The 16,951-nt window shown below is 45.8% G+C and overlaps 1 protein-coding gene across 4 annotated transcripts in view; it reads right to left on the bottom strand.

Moving 5' to 3' along the window:
- The window catches only part of ANKIB1 (ankyrin repeat and IBR domain containing 1), a 2,153,692-nt gene that overhangs the window by 1,518,203 nt on the left and 618,538 nt on the right, over nt 1-16,951 (bottom strand). For all 4 annotated transcript variants that reach the window (XM_069648430.1, XM_069648432.1, XM_069648433.1 and 1 more), the window contains exon 8: nt 13,381-13,525. In XM_069648430.1, coding sequence (XP_069504531.1) covers nt 13,381-13,525 — 145 coding nt within the window. The remainder of the gene's footprint in view (nt 1-13,380; nt 13,526-16,951) is intronic.

Raw genomic sequence — 16,951 nt, 5'->3', positions numbered from 1 at the left:
AGCTCAGGTTGTATGATATATTCAAATTCCTCTGCATCACCCACAAGGTGGTTTGGGCCCGGGGACCACACTATCTTCAACGTTAACTTAATAAGAGCAGTAAATACTCCCATTCTAGACCACTACGCTCCTCTGGCTCCAACTTTGTGTGTAATGCGTTTTGCTAAACAGAGGGAAGGTGGTCGTTCGCTTTCCTTGGCTGGATCCCTCCTAAGGAACAGCCTCCTCCTCCCCCCGCGCCTTGAGCAGGATCTTCTTAAATTCCGGATGCTCCTTAAGACTCTCCTCTTTACCTCCTCCTTCCTTTATGCTATCCCCTGCTAATGCCACAGCTGCTGTAATGGGTGTCCTGGGCCCTTATGCATCCTCGGGGCCCTGACCTCCTGCACTCGATCGGCCCAGCTCCGGTATATCTGCACTTGCACTTACACCCTCCACCCTGGTGGCTGACAATTACACCCCTCGCGACTTCTAACTGTGTTGCACTCAATATTCCTAGCACTTAATCTATGGCTCACCCATGAGCTCAGACTCCACAGCACTTCCTCCTTGCTGCACTTGCACGTTCTGAATACTCACAAGACATAGTTGGTTTGTCCCGTTTTCCTCTTCCCACACTGCTCTTATATATTTTTTTAAATATATTTCCCACTCCTGCTCCCTCGCCCTGTGGGCACTTTGAAACAGTATTTTCGTATTGTATAAGTGCCTAACAAGCAAACAATAAAATAAATGAGTTCCCAAATATGAGAAGACTCCGAACTCCGAAGTCAAAAAGGTGCAAAAAAGGTAGGTAGTGCAAATAAGGGGTTGAATAACAGCCACCCCCCACACGAGCCAGTCACCTACTGAGATACCTTTGGCAAGTTTCAGAATGCTTTCCTGAAAAGCAAAGGAAGCTCTCCCAGTGCCGGACCCTCTTGCCCGGAGGTAAAAAACACAGACTCAAATGGAGAGAGCTTGCTTAAGGCAAGCAGTGAGAGCCCAGAGAGATTTCAGGGATCAACAGAATTGAGCTCAGACATTTTTCAGGAGATGGCCTGGGTTGGAGCCGCATGCGAGTGCACCTCAGGGAGCAGCAGGGACAGATAAGCAGATGTTCGACCCGGAGTACCTGATGTACCCTAAGTCCTCAGAATGGTCCACCCAAAGAAGCAGAGTACCTCAAGACAAGACTCTGGTAAGGCTTAGACAAAGGTTAGAGGATGGCTAAGGGTGGCATGCCTGAGACTGGATTTCAAAGGCAAGGTGGTGGAAACCGTCGAACCGGACGCCAGGATGATCACATGTATAGGGAAGTCCTAGAAAGGCACAGCCAGTGCCTGGAAGGCGTGTCAAGAGAAGCTGCTTGACATAACCGGCCCGCTGACTAAGATCCTGGACCGGTCCTAGACCGCATTGGATGCAAATGGACTAACTGGAACAAGCTGGGAGGGCAAAGCCCATAGTCTGCTTTCTGGTCCAGGGAGAGCCCATAAACATAGCCGCCAACTAGGAGAGCTTTCAACCACTGAAGAAGGCCCTGCAGTGCAAGGATTTCTGTCCGGCGATTCTTTCATCAAGGAAATGGTGAAGTATGTCAGCACCTTTACCACTCTGGACAAAGCACAATTGTCAATCAAGCATGTTTTCACCCCCTAGATTTTCGCAGAGGCCGGAAATGGCAGGGGCCGCTCTTCCAGCAGCTTCCACTTAGATTGCAGGTCCCAACAGAGCAGTGCAACTTCACAGTGCTGTCAACACCAGAAATTGCACAACTTATTTTCATCCAGAGGCAGATTCAGAGGTGGCACCTGGAGACGCCCTGGAAAGCAGCCCTCGCAGCCTACAGGTGGGTTTTAATTTGCGCAGTGCCAGCGCTGCTGACCCCAATTGGAAGGGCAGCAAGTTTTGCACATGCTTGGGGTGCATTATCTAATGATGCTTGGATAAGGGACACAGTTGGAGGCTTTCATCTAGAGTTCTTTGCCAAGCTTAAATGGTCTCAACCTCCAATGTAGATAATGTTGAGAAGGGAACGCCAGGCCCCAGACAAGGAGGTATGCAAGCTGGCAAAGAAAGAGGAGATTCCTCCGGTCACGCAGCAATGTCACTGGTTTATTAGCAACCTCCTACTAGTAAGAAGGAAAGCGAAGGTCAGGCTCGTCATGAAACTGAAGGACCTAAACAATTTCATCGTATAGAGATACTTCAAAATGGAGGGCATTCATTTGCTCTTGATAACTAAGGCAGAATCACATGCAGTACCCTTAGGGAACACTACATACAATTAAGACCACAAGTGGTATTAACATTTCACATTTGGTACAGCCTGTACTACACAGTGGTAGTGGTAGCAGTAGCAGAGCAGCCAGACCTATCTTGAGCAAATGAGCAGTAATAGGGATTACACAAAGGACTACAATTACTGTGACTCAATCAAACACTGACACAAGGTTTCTGGTTAAAAAATATAAGTAAATTTATTTTTAAACCATCTGTTCACAAAACACTTCACTTCTATTAAACAAAACCACACTCTAAAATATACTACACACAACCAATTCCTCTTGTTCAGTTTAATTCAAGGTAATTACATTAGGATTTGACAGACCAGTGCTTGGAGACAAAGACGTTACCGTGGGTTAATACGCGATCACTTTTTTACAGTAATGACAGTTCAGTCTTACGAAAATAACGCGCACCCGTGGGAAGAAATGTAACCAAAGTCAAACACACTTAGCACATAGAATTAAAACAAGGGAATAGTGGATAAAAATCATAGGCAGTACTTTTGTCAAGGCCATAGAATCAGAGGACGTGTTCTAAGAGGCAGATAGAAGTCAATAGGCCTGCGCCAGTGTCAAATGGAGCAGAGGCTCTGTTGTCGAGGATCACACAGTGAGAACAGCTCATAATTAACGTTGCCAGGAGTACTGGATATTGTCAAAGGGAAGCAAAAGTTATAAGACGGAAGAAAGAAAAGACAAGCCTTCGGAAAGGAAAAGGGTTCAACCTGATTCCTCCTCAAGATCAGACAGAGAACGACCAAATGGACACAGTACCTTATTCGGATGAAGAAAGCTGGTGCTACGGCAGTTGTTCCGGGTAGTTCCTGCAGACTCACGGTTCCTGAAGCTTCAGTCGGGGTGACGAGAAGGACGACGTCTAGAGCGATCTGCACTACCCAGGGATGAAGCCAGCAGCAGCCAACGATGAATAAAAGGTGCGCTCCTTAAAAACAGGAGAGGCTCTTCAGATGGCTATCCAGACCACTAAAGCTCTGTGCAGCTATTTCCACCAAGAAGAGGATCCTCTGGCTGTGGAAGGTGAGCTGGTTGATCCCACCAGGCTCAAGGGAAGACTCCGGACTGGATCTTCTCTGTCGTTCAAGGGTAGATGGCTCAGGACTGCAGCAGGGCTTCACCGGGATCCAGGAGTTGCAGCAGCAGTCTTCTTCTCCACTTCTCTTCGGTTCTTGTAGTTCCAGTGGCAACTCTGGCTTCCAGCCCAAGAGTCCTGCCTTTTATGCCAAATCCCCCATTCACACAGCCTGGCTGTCAATCACACAGTAGGGGGTTGTCCAGCACGGACAACCGCCTCAGCCAATCGGCACAAAGTGCGACTTGTGTCTCCAAGGAGACCCTGTGCAGGGGGTTACTAACCCCTCCCTCACATTCAGGCCACCTAGACACGCAGACGCCAAAGGAGGGCTTCTTCGCAGAAGCCCGCCAAAGGACGGAGAACAAGGAAACCAAACCTGGTTTGGCGCGAAAAGCAAACAAGAAAGACCTTTCCAACACAAAATGGCGAAAAACCACTCTAGGACCCAAGATAAAAAAACGATATGGGGTAGCGGTTTTATGTTCACGTCTGTCACCACAGCCAGAACACTAACATGGGAATCCGTGTAAAAATGATAGTTACCACTGCCACCAGCCATGTCGAGTCGGGAAGGGGGACACAAAGTGCCCCTTGAGTTACAGAAGGACAGGGGAAATATATGCCCCTCCAGTACTCGATTGTAAGATGGTTTGTACTGGATCTGTATTTTAAAAGGACTAGTAAAGCCAATGGTGAATTTACATGTTTCTGGGGGACAGTAGTCATCCCCAGTGTTAGGCAGAAACCTGTGCAGTTCCCTTTGGGAACACTGCAAAAGATTTAGGAGTACAGGCGTTAGCAGTAAACCCACTTGGTAGCAGTCCGTACCACCCAGCTTTACCTGGTAGCTGTGGCTGAGCAGTCAGATTTCCCTCAAGAAGAGTTAGGCAGTATGCGAAGTATACAAAATAGGCACTCAGATACAATAACACAAGCAAACACTGACCAGAGCTTTGGTATCAAAGTATATAATTATTTATTTAAAAACACACTGTTTGAAACACTCCAGCACTCTTATTGTAAAATACTCTAAACACAGTTACTATTATAATATATACAACCCTTATTCCTTATCAGATAAGTCTTAGTTAACACCACTTATTTCCATACAGAGGTGAGCGCTTAACTATAGATGGCACTCCAATAAGTTCATGAAGAAGGGAGGGGAAAAAGACAGAATATGGAAAGATACACCAGTCTAAGCTTTAGGAACACTATTAGCAAGGCAGAAGAGCAAAAGTCACTTGTGAGCCAAAGTCCATAGGCTGGGCCCACTCTTAGAGAGAGCAGAGCACAAATGCGCCCAAGATCACACAGTTACACTAGGCTTAGAAAGTCTTAGAGAGAGATCAAAAAGAGTTTAGAGAGGCTCAGAAAAGATTAGCCAGGGTGTCCCAGGCTAACCCAGGTTCGAAAGCCGGGGGCTAAATCTACCCCGTACAGTCGGTGGCAAGGGAAGCCAGGCGGGACACGGTACCTTAAGTGGGAAGGATCCTCCAGCGGTGGCATTTGTTCCTGGCAGCGGGTGCAAGTCTCGTCGTTGTCCAGGGGAAGAGAAGATCTCGACTCGGAGGAAAGATGAAGGTCGTTGCACTGCCAGGGAAGAAACCAGCCGCGGAGTTTTCCGGTTAAAGGTATTACCCTTTATTTCTCGGTCGTGGTTAAACGTGGTATTCCGGTTGCCGGGGTGCTTGGCACAGGCAAGGCGGCCACGAGATGCGTCGGGAAGGCGAAAAGACGGTGAAACTGGTTAACCCCACCAGTCAAAGGAAGAAGACTCTCCGGCGGGAGATCTCCTCTGTCGTTGGGAAAAGTGGTGAGATGGTCCAGCAGGGCTCCACCGGTGGTGTCGTTGTGGCAGGTCGGCTCAGCTTCTCCCTCTTCGGATTCTTAGGTCCTGTGGCGACTTCTGAAGTTCCAGTCCCCAAAGCCCTGCTTTTATGCAGAAAACCCCCATTCACTCAGCCTAGCTGTCACTCAAACATGCTAAGTGGTGAGCCGGCCGGCTCACAACTTGGGCCAATCAGGACGGAGTGCGACTTGAGTTGCCTAGGCAACTCAGTCCAGGGTGCCTAAATCCCCCTCCACCCCTCCTAAGTACCCCAGACAGATTGGCACCACTTTGGAGGGCTTCTGTGGAGAAGCCCGCCAAAAAGTGGAACAAAGGGCTCGACTTGGGTTGGAGTCACAGAAGGGAACACAAACGCCATTTTAGAACCGAGTTTTGGCAAAAAATACCAACCGGGGAATTAATAATAATTAAATAAACCGGCGGTATGTTCGAGGCTATCGTAATTAAATAAATAAAGACAGTAGCCTCGAACAATGGGAAAATCCCATAGAGAAATATTTGCGGTTGAATATAAAAAGTAGTATCCTGTAGGTGTGGGTTTCTCCCCCACAGGGTTCCCACCTCACCTCTCCCTCCTCAAACCGCTTAACTGCACGCCCGTCGTAGCTGTGGCAGTGTTTATTGTTCCATAGGCTGAGCGCGGGAAGGACCAATCCCAAGGCCCCTGTGTCTGCACCTCAGTGTGGTCCGCTGGGGCCCTCCTCTCCCAACAGGGCCCCGTGTGTTTGTTCGGTCTGGCTGGGACCTGCGGTACACGGGGGACACCCCGCTGCCAAAGGCCACTCCGGGGCTCCGATGTATGCCAGGGGTTCTCCCCAGCCGCACTCCCGCCTCCTCCCATGACACCTTCGATTCCCAGGAGGTCGTCCAGCCCTGGCCTGCACCTCCTTACCTCCTGGGCGCCACGTTGCCCCTCAGCCTGTGGGAGTCCATGCGCCAGTGAGAGGCCTCGCCTGCCTCCCGCACACTACTATCGCCAATTCCTGGCACTCCAGATCACCCTTCACAACACACCAAGCAGCTCCCACTGCAGTGGGGGCCCTCACGCTCAGTCCTTCCCCTCGTTCTGCGGGCCTCGCGCCGGCATCCAACTCTGCGGTGCGTTCGTGGCGCCACCTCCAGATCCCGGATCAGCTGCGGATGCCTCCGGGTGCGTCCCACCTCCACCGTCGTGCACAAGGGACCAAAGGGAAGACTATTTGGAGGCCTCATGATACTAAAGAAACTGGATAGTCCACTAAAAGTGTTAGAACACCACAAACCGAATCCACACGTACAAATACTAAAAATAAGACCTGAAGCAGATGACATGAAAACTGCGATACAAATGATTCTGATAAATACCTATTGGAGTGAAAATATGACAGGACCAGTGAGCTACTTAAAATCAATTATGAACGTAATTGATAAATCCATGTCGGAGGAGAAAGATCAACTGATACTATTAAATGGTGACCTAAACATCAAATTGCTGGACAAAGAGGGTAAAATTAAAGAAATAGAACATCTACTGGGAAAGGAAAAAACATGGATGAAGGAAATGAGAATTCGTGAGATGAAGATGTTAAATGGCCAGACAAAAGGAGACTTGCTGGGAGCAAATACATGGCACAGTGGAAAATCAGAAGCATGTCTTGACTACTGTTTTGTTGGAGGAAACACGTTGGAGTGGATACATTCCTTCACAATAATTAAACAAACAAGTAGTGACCACTGTCTGCTAGCCATTGAACTCGCCTGGGAAATAAGGTCTACTATAGCGAGTGAAAGATCAATGGAAACTGAGGTGTCATGGGGAAGAAACCGATTGAGACTAAAAAAAAAACAGATAATTCCAAAATTGGTGCAGGGTTATAAAGATGCAATAACCAAAGATGAGGAGGTGGTCGAGTATAAATGGCTACTGGAAGCCTACGAGATCAAGTATGACCCTACCAAAAGTAAGCAAATAAAAAAAAACATGCGTATGATGAACAGCTAGTGGCTAGGCGAAAACAATATAGAGCAGAGCTCAGATGTATAAAGAAGGATAATCGTATAGAGAAACCTGAACTACTGAAGAAGTGTCGCCTAAACTATAAAAATTGGCTGCGTGCAACTCGTCATCTAAGAATGCAAAGGGATGCCGAGAAAATGTTAGCCGCAATATCAACGAATAATGCTAGAAGTACATGGGACTTACTTAACAACAAGGAACATAACCAATCGACTATAGGAATTAACCAAGTCTCAGAGGAAAATTGGTTCCAACAATATACTGCACTATATGAAGGAGAAATCCAGGGACAAATGATAAATGAAAGGCCCGACAACACACCATGGGCACTGGAATTTGATAGAGATGACATCGTAATTCTAATTAAGAAACTCAGTACTTCCAGAGCAGCAGGCCCAGATGGTATCTCCAACAAGCTGCTGAAAGAAAATTGTGAGGACTGGGTTAATCTAATATATACTCTATTGCAACAGATTAAAAAAGCTAGACAAATACCAACCACGTGGACGGAGGCTTACATCGTACCGATCTACAAGAAGGGAGATCGGGGAAACCCCAGGAATTACAGGCCAATAGCGCTCCTAGATTCAATTGGCAAGCTATTTGCATCACTTCTATTAAGGGATCTAAAAAAATGGGCCACCCAGGCTAAAATCTTGGATGAAAGGCTAACAGCCTTCGTTAGTGGAGTAGGTACCGCTCTGAATTTGTTTTTGATTAACCTGCTGAAGGCCAAGACTTTAGCAGGGAAAAAAAACTCTATTTAGCTTTCATCGACCTCGAACAAGCTTTCGATGGAATAAATAGAGAACGTCTGTGGTCAAAATTGAAGATGTAGGGATGTCCAAAGGACCTGTTGGAAGCCATCTAAGCCCTATATACTGATACCTCAATCAAGGTCCAAATTACAGGAAACGGAGGACTACCTAGGGAGATTAAAACCTCCATGGGAATTAAACAGGGATGTGCGTTAGCTCCCTTCCTCTTTGTATTGTATATGGCTGACATGAAGACTACCCAAGAGCAGATTTGTGAATTCCCGCCGAAGGTAAACGGAAGAGAGATACCGTGGATGCTATATGCGGATGACGCGGTATTCGTAGACCAGACGCCAATAGGCCTGCAAAGACGGATTGAGTCATTCAATAAATATCTAAAAGATAACAGCATGAAGATCAACATCAAGAAATCTATGATCCTAACCATGAGATCTGGCAAGGGAAGAAAATCTGCAGAAAAATCTCAGACGTGGTCTCTGGAAAATGAAAAACTGAAGGAAGTGGAAACCACAATGTATCTTGGGATAATGATAAATAGAAATTGTAACGAACAAGCACATTATACATTGATTCGGGAAAAACTAACGGCCCTGACAAATCAAGGAATCCGCTTACATCGCAGGTATGGCAAATTTTCCCTAGCTCCAATAGTAACCTTTTTCAAGCAAAAAGTGGTGGCGGTCATCACGTATGGTGCTGAAGCACTCTTAGCCTTGAGATGGGACGTCTGGAACATATGTGAGGCCTACTTTTGGCGAAAGATCCTGCGCCGTCCGACATCGCTACCGGTGGAGCTCATAAGAACAGAGCTCAGGCTTCAGTCTGTGGCGTCAATTGCTCTTTGGAAAACCCTATCCTTGTATAGAAAGTGTATCCTCAACAACCCATCCAAGCCATTTGAAATCTTAATGCAGAGGGAAGTACCAAATGAGGATACTATGATTCGAAATTGGAAAATAAGATGCAAAGCTAGCTTGAAACAGGCAAACCTTTCGGAAGGCACCCTAAAGGAAAACCCAGATAAAGCCAAAAGATCCATCCGGGAAAAGGACTGGGACGAAACACAGGAGCAAAGATTGAAAAGAAATCAATGTCATAATATTGTCTGGGAAAAAAAAAGGTTTGAATATGCTACCACCCTACCTGCTGAAATTCCCCTCTCACCATTACCGAGATCTGTTGATGCGCTGCAAACTTAACATCTGGCACTGCAGAGAGGTAAAATGGAAAAGAAGGCAAATTGAAAAATCAACTGCATGCTGTAGATTCTGCAAAACTAAAGACCAACTTGAAACTATCAGACATGTAACGTTATCCTGCCTGGCCTTGAAATCGAAAAGGGAGAACTACTTGGGTAATTACACGAGCAACATCACTGAGGAGACGGAAGAAGAATACTGGGAACGGCTCCTGACCGTTGATAAGTTCGGCAGAACCCTTGACGCATTAAAATTTGTTGAACTATTAAACTTGGACCAGGAGGAAGAGGATATTGGACCTAGAGATAATTCTAATTCTAAGGAGGCAAACTAGATCTACTTAAATAACTATTTAAATAACTCCTTCATTAACTACCTCTGGCCAATTGATTGGACAAGGTGCAGTTGAGGGAACAAACTATGGATATGGTTCTTATGAATGAAAATGAACTAAATAATGAAATAATGGAGTAATGAACTAATGTTTAAGGTTTAAATATGTTTAACCAATAAAAAAAATAAAAAAAAATAAAATAAAAATTGTATTGGAAATGTGGATGAATATGCCATCAGTATAAATGCTGCTAAATTTGAAATCCGTGAGGAATGTCGGCACTGTGGGCATAATGACAGAAACATGTCAGTTGGCTTGGAACCACAGGAATTCATTTCTTTTGTTCCATTGTGCACTTTGAATAGTGCAGGCAACAACTTATGATTGTGTTTAGTTATAGCTTATGTATGTGTTTGTGTTTAACCATTGGAAGTCACCTATTGGGTTTATGAGGTGAAGGCATTTCTTCATTTTTGTCTATGCATCTGTAATTTATGATTCATCACAAATGTTTATGTGAAGTATACGGATGGATTTTCATTAGTCATAAGTCAATTTTAAATGAAAAAATAGTGGCAATAATAAAATATATATTTGTCTACAAATAAATAAGTTAGATTTTTCTTACCTATGTTGTTAATATGGAAATAAACACATATACCATTCTAAACTGACAGGATCCCTTACATAGTTGGAGCAGAGAGAAGACATCTCGGTGCAGAGCTGACTCCACACTTCCAAAATGACTTCAAAAGGGTAGTCAACGGGTTTAAACCCTTGAGTGGAACGGGGCCAACTGCAATTGATCCACTTTACTTCCAGTGAGACAATTGAGTAGCCACAACTGACAACCTTTATTTAGGGAAAGGGTGAAACGCCTGAAGGGGCCAACAGAGAAAGGGGAATAACCAATCGCCACCCTGGGACAAAATACTCAAGTAAAAACTAATTAGGATGGTTATTGATAATGTAGGTAATCGGGAGCGCTATAAAAGAGCCCAGGTTAGAGATTGGTAGGAAAGGAGGCATGAGTAAGTCAGGAGGTGATGATACTGGTTAAAAAGCGGTCTAAACAAGGCCCTTCCACCACCTATGCCTGTTGTTGATGGAGGGCTCATCACAGACCGTAAAAGCCATAAGGAAGCAAAGAACATATACTTGCTGGGAGAGACTCGAGGAAAGGTATTGAACAGCTTGCGGAGTGATACTGTCACAGTTCATAGGAAAACGCCTTCAGCGTTGCGCAAGTGCCGTGGGTAAGTGTATCCCCATTTGCGTTCCTGGCTGTTTCCATGGCGCCTTCACCAATACCAGGAATGCAGGAGGATACCACATAGTCGTTTCCGTTGCTGGGGAAACCCGACGCACGGCGATGCATCAGCGTGTATATCCAATCAGGCATAAAATGAAACCTCATCGGGACGGCGGTGCTTCCAATTGAAGTTCAATAAACAAACATAAGTTAGTACCCAGCATTTCAGTTTTGCTTGCCGTTACCAGATTCATTGCTCGACCATCGCTCCTGTTTACGGGCTGCCTTTTGAATTCCCCTTTGTACTTTGCTTACAGCACGTTCATACATGCCAACCCTCCCGATTTAGGCGGGAGACTCCCATTTTTTCATTAAAAACAGTGCTATTTTTTACTGTCTCCCGCCTAAAATAACAATATCCCCAATGCATTCCTATGGAGACTATGCATTCTCCCGATTTCGGTGGTGAAATCTCCCTCTTCAGGGCTTCGGAATGTTGGCATGTCTGCACGTTGCTCGACATTCGCTCCGGTTTACGGATTGCCTTTTGGATTCTCCTTTGTACTTTATTTCCAGCATGTTGCATGACCTCCGCTACTGCTTATGGACTGCTGTTTGGATTAGCCCTGAATCTATACTCTGCTTATCGGCATATAAATCTATCCCGGCTCAAGTCTCCAAGGAATGTCTTTTGGAATTATTTAATTTTCCCTTTACTTTCCGGATCTTCATTTGGCATTTGCCTATCATGTGCACATAACTCTGAACGCAATGCAGTGACGCTTCATCAAGTTCATCCTTCCACCTCCGTTAGTGTGTCTTTGTTCCTCCCGGGGGCAGGTCCTTACTAACCCACTAATATCCCCATCCCTTCCGTTCAGTCATTTCCTCCAATTCTTGGATCACCTTGCCATTCATTTGAGGCCGACAATAGAAATTCCAATGACATCTACCTTATATCTAGTTTGGCGATCTTCACTTATCAAGGTTAGTATTCTATTAAATCCCGAATTACACACATTATAAAAGGAATAGTGGTTAATCTCAGCGTATACCTGGCGGTACCTTGCTCTTTCATTTGAATCACTGTACGATATGGACAGATTGGTGTCTCATAAGAAAGTTTGCCCTCATTTGAGGAGACCCTTAACAAGGGTTAACATTAAGGTTATTGAACTATACTCTGTGGACAACAGCTCGATGATCACAAGAACGCCAATGACCTTATCACTTTCTTGTGAGTACTGACAGATACACCACAGAACATCAAATACTGGATGTGAGAGAGGAATTGAAGAGCTTGCTGAGAGCTTTAAGTCCGACACAAGGAAAGACGACAAGAAGAATCTGGACCAAGCAGGGTGGCCAGCGGCAAAATATAGTCTCACAAATACCATAAGCATTGTGAATATAATATGTGCTATTAGAAGTGTATTGAATGTATGTAGTTATGGAACCTAAAGAAGATCAGTAGTTTCTTTGTTAGGACCCAAAGACATTGATTTGACCCAGTTTAGGACTCCCCCCCCTAGAACCAGAAGGCATTTTAAAACTCCTTACGGACTATGTTAATACATGTATTGAACTTAGATTACTGATTTGTGTGTTCTGTTGAGTCTTATGTCACATCTCTGAGCAGGTACTCTGAGCAGGTAAAGTCTTAGTAAATAATGTAGATATCAAGATATCCCAACAGGAAAATTGGTGTTGCTTCCATGCATGCATGCAGATCGTTTCTGGTTAAAGAAGGGGGGAGGAACAGTAATTGTATAGTTTCTGTTCATCATAACAAGACAGATGATAATGTACCACACCATATGAAGGATGGCCGGATGGGGTAAAGTTGTTCCACCACCTGAATATACTTCTCGCAACACCACTTGCATTAGGATGTAGGCACCATTTTAATGAAGATATGGAGAACGTTTCTATGAGGAGTATTAGGCATTCAGCAATAGAAACTGAATATGGGTTCCCTCCTAACTCAGAAAAATAATAGAGGGCAAAAAGAGATTTCAGCCTCATGTCTGGGCAGGGGAAACATGCCACTGTCATGGGGCAACACACTTGATGCTTTCCAGTTCGGTTTAGTCTCCAAATACAGAATGGAATATTCTTCAGAGGCACCAGTTTATTTAGGAGGCTGTTAGCTTTAACCCAGGAAGATTGAATTATAAGAAAAGAATGTAAGTGCTTCTACATGTAAAGGATTGGGAATCCAGAGGACACATGCACCAGTAACTAACTTCAGCTTTCACAGGGGCCCATAAACACAAAAGAATTCTGAATTTACACTGTGAAAAGGGGGATTTGGGCTGTTCTCTCCTATGAAGTGGCATAGCATGCACCGAAAGCATTTAGAAACATCAATGCATGTTTTATGCAATATTATGGTTACAACTGCATTTCCTTGACATGCAAACTTAAATCATAATATTGCAGATTTAAGTGGCTATCCCAATACATAATTGCTGGAAAATAAAAAGAAATGTTAATATTTGGTTATTGGAAAATATAAAATACAGGAGTGCTTTTAATGAAAGGACAACGACAAAAGGACTTTAAACAATGTAATGTAATGACAGTTTACAGCTTTAGCAGTTACCTTAATATCAAACAGTAAGTATCGTTTGTCCATTTCCTTAGAAACTATACTTTCGATGACATCCACAGGGACAAGTTGAAAGCAGTCATACGCAGGGCAGAAAATGTTGTGAGCTTCACCTTCTTGAATTTTCAGATTCAAAAATCTACCAAGAAAACAACCACAAATCGCAACATTAAAACTGGCAATTGACTGCAATTCAGAGGCTATCAAATCAACATTTAATACAGCACTACCATCATAACACATACAATTCTATGCCAACCTGTCAGTTACATCAACACAAATATTACAAGACTTGTTTGTGTAAATGAGGGCCTAAAAGTAATGCATACTGAATAAGATACTTACCTGTAACTCCTGTTCTCCAGCATTGGTATCTTTCATAGATTCACTTGCTGTGAATTGTCGATTGGCGGGAATGATCGGTAACAGAGCAGTTTAAACGTAAACTTCAGTCACTTTTATTCTCTAGTAATGTCACTTTTGGATCCTACTGCCCACAGCCAATAACATCTCTCTTAGCTCCTCTTCTGTTGACCATCTTCAGATTTTGGCAAGTGCATGTGAGTGGCAGTATGAGCCAAAGAAGAAGAGCAAGAGGGGTAGGCCGGAGGGTTGCAAGTGAATATATGAAAGATACCAATGCTGGAGAACAGGAGTTACAGGTAAGTAACGTATTCCTTCTTCAACATTGGATCTTGCATAGATTCACATGCTGTGCATAGATTACAAAGCAGTATTAAAACATTACATACGGGCGGAGGCAAACTCTATGCAGAGAACCTACCGCTGGAGACTAACCAACCTCACGCAAACAGGTTCTGAAGAACCGACTGGCCAACACTGGACTGTGCCGCAGAATCCCTGTTGACACAGTAGAATCTAGTGAACGTGTGCACCGATCTTCAGGTGGCTGCCCGGCAAATGTCCAGCATCGGAATCCCAGAGAGGAAAGCAGTAGTAGCTGCCACTGCCCTGGTGGAGTGAGCTTGGGGACTGCCCAAAAGCAGTCTGCCAGCATGTTAATGGCAAAAGGAAATACAAGCCGCAATTTACCTTGACACTGAAGGTTTAGACACAGTCCTTCCCCGGTCCAGGCGGCCCAAATGTCCTGAATAGTTTGTCTGTTTAACGGAAAGACTTTGTACAAGCGACATAGAACTTAAGGGCATGTACTACGTCCAAGGAATGCAATGACCGTTCAGCCGGCGATGCAGGCATGCCAAACACTGGTAAGACCAATGGTTCATTAAGGTGGAAGCCACATTCGGCATAAACATAAGGTTATTGATATGATATGGCATTTATAACGCGCCTATACACAAGTATTTCAAGACGCGACGAGGCAAGGGAGGGGGAACAGAGGGAAGACAGATACCGATCCTACTACGCCAGGTGTCATTCAAATCGTACAAGTGCATGTGAGAGGGAAGTGGGGAAGTGCGGGGTGGGAGGGGACAGTGCATTACATAAATAGAATAAATAACAGTAAGTAAAAGTATGGCCAGCAGGTGACAAGTGCAGGGGTGGGATGTAGGGATACAGAAACAGTCCCCAAGTGCAGGGGTTGCCAGGAAGGCAGTGCAGGTGTGCGACTAGTAGGGCAAGGGACCTGGGCCCAAGATCAGAAGGTGGCCAGGTAAACAGTGCAGTTTTATTTTCAGTCAGAAAGTCAACAGCAGAGAGGAGAAGAAAAAGCAGAAGCGAAGAGGAAGGTTTTGAGGTTCTTCTGGAACCGGAGATGTTTCTCTTCAAGTTTCAGGGATGCAGGGAGGTTGTTCCAGAGGGAGGCTCCAGCCGAGGTAAGAGATCTACCACCAACTCGTTGCTTGGAGAAGTGACTGACCCTGAGGGAGCTGGAGGCGGATGAGCGCAGGGCTCGAGAAGGAAGATATTTAGAAAGAGACATTTGAAAGTATTGAGGCCCCAGGCCCCAGAAGGCCTTGTGGACAATGCAGAGGGGTTTTGAACTTAATCCTTGCAGCTACTGGGAGCCAGTGCAGAGATTTCATTCCTGGAGCGATACGATCCCTGGCCTTGAGCCCAAGGACAAGTCTTGCAGTCCTGTTCTGGATGAGTTGCCGAGGGCGGAGAGTAGAGGCAGGCAGATTTAGAAAGAGGCTGTTGCAATAGTCCAGCCTAGAGAGAACTAGAGCTCTGGAGACAGTGAGCTTCTGGGGGAAGGTGAGGAAAGGAAGAATACCTCTGAAGAGGAGCAGCTGGTAGTGTGACTTCTTAGAGACGACAGACATGTGAGGAGAGAAGGAGAGTGTGGAGTCGAAGATGACCCCAAGGTTTTTAGCCTTGCAGGTGGGAGCAGGACGAGGGCCAAGAGAGGCTGGCCAGAAAGAGACGGGAAAGGAGAGAGTGGGGTGCTGATGAGGAGAATCTCAGTCTTACTGGCATTAAGGCAGAGGTCATTGGCGGAACACTACTCCTGGATGGCAGGCAGACAGACAGTGATGAGAGACGGAGAAGGGGTGGCCGAGGCTAGCCTGAAAATGAGGTGAGTGTCATCCACATAGCACTGAAAGTTGGGGCATAAGGTGGCAATGCGGTAGTGCCAAGTATTGGTTGAACAACCAGTGAGAGAGGTTAGAACCCTGGGGGACACCACAGGTAGAGAAAAAGATTGCGGCGAGGAAGAACTCAAGTTGCACCTGGGAGGGTCGGTCAGAGAGGAAACAAGTCAGCCACGCCAGGGCCTGACCGGTGATACCCAGGTTATCACGGAGGAATTTGAGCAGGATGGCATGAATGACTGTCAAAGGCGGAAGAGAGATCAAGCAAGATGAGGACACAGGGGGTGTTGGAATCATGGTTGGAGAGCAGGTCTCCACGGATGTTCAGGAGAACAGTTTCCGTGCTTCTGGCCTCTCTGAAGCCAGACTAATGGGAATGGAGGCAATCAACAGATTCAGTGTGGAGAATGAGCTGGGAGATGGGCAGCTTTTCTAGGAGTTTGCCAGGAAGGGAATGGAGATTGGGCGATAGTTAGCCGGGCAGGAGGGATCGCAGAGGGTTTCTTAAGAAGAGGGTGCACAAGGGAGTGCTTCAGGGGGGATGGGAAGACTCCAGTGGCGAAGGTGTGGTTGCAGAAGTCGGCCAGGGCAGGAGCCAGAGAGTCAATGTGGTCCTTAATGGTTTTGGAGGAGCAGGGGTGAACCTGTTTGGACGAGACTTTCATAGATCGGACTTGTCTAGAGACCTTGTCAGCAGAGAACAGGGGTAAGGCAGAGAAGGAGGGAGGAGAGGTGGCTGCAGAAGGGCCAGAGAAAGAGCAGGGAGTAGCGGGGGGAGGAAGGGGAGAGGAGGAGAGTAAGGACAGGATGTCCTGAGTTTTAGAGATGAAGTGAAAAGCCACTGCCGTGCAGAGGGCCTGGGAAGGGACAGGAGAGGTAGTGACTGCGGCAGGATTGGCCAGTTCCTTGCATATTTTAAACAGTTCAGTCGAGTTGTTAGATGCCGCAGAGACGCAGGCTTGGATATGAGCTCTCTTCTTGGTGAGGACAGAGAGTCGGTATTGCCTTTGGAGCAGGGCGGCAGGTCAGTTTGTCAGAGGATGTAT

The sequence above is a fragment of the Ambystoma mexicanum genome, chromosome 2q (genome assembly GCF_040938575.1).
Source record: "Ambystoma mexicanum isolate Mex_15411 chromosome 2q, UKY_AmexF1_1, whole genome shotgun sequence".
Taxonomy (NCBI): domain Eukaryota; kingdom Metazoa; phylum Chordata; class Amphibia; order Caudata; family Ambystomatidae; genus Ambystoma; species Ambystoma mexicanum.
The sequence above is the reverse complement of the archived record's forward strand: the minus strand, read 5'-3'. Positions and strand labels throughout refer to the sequence as shown.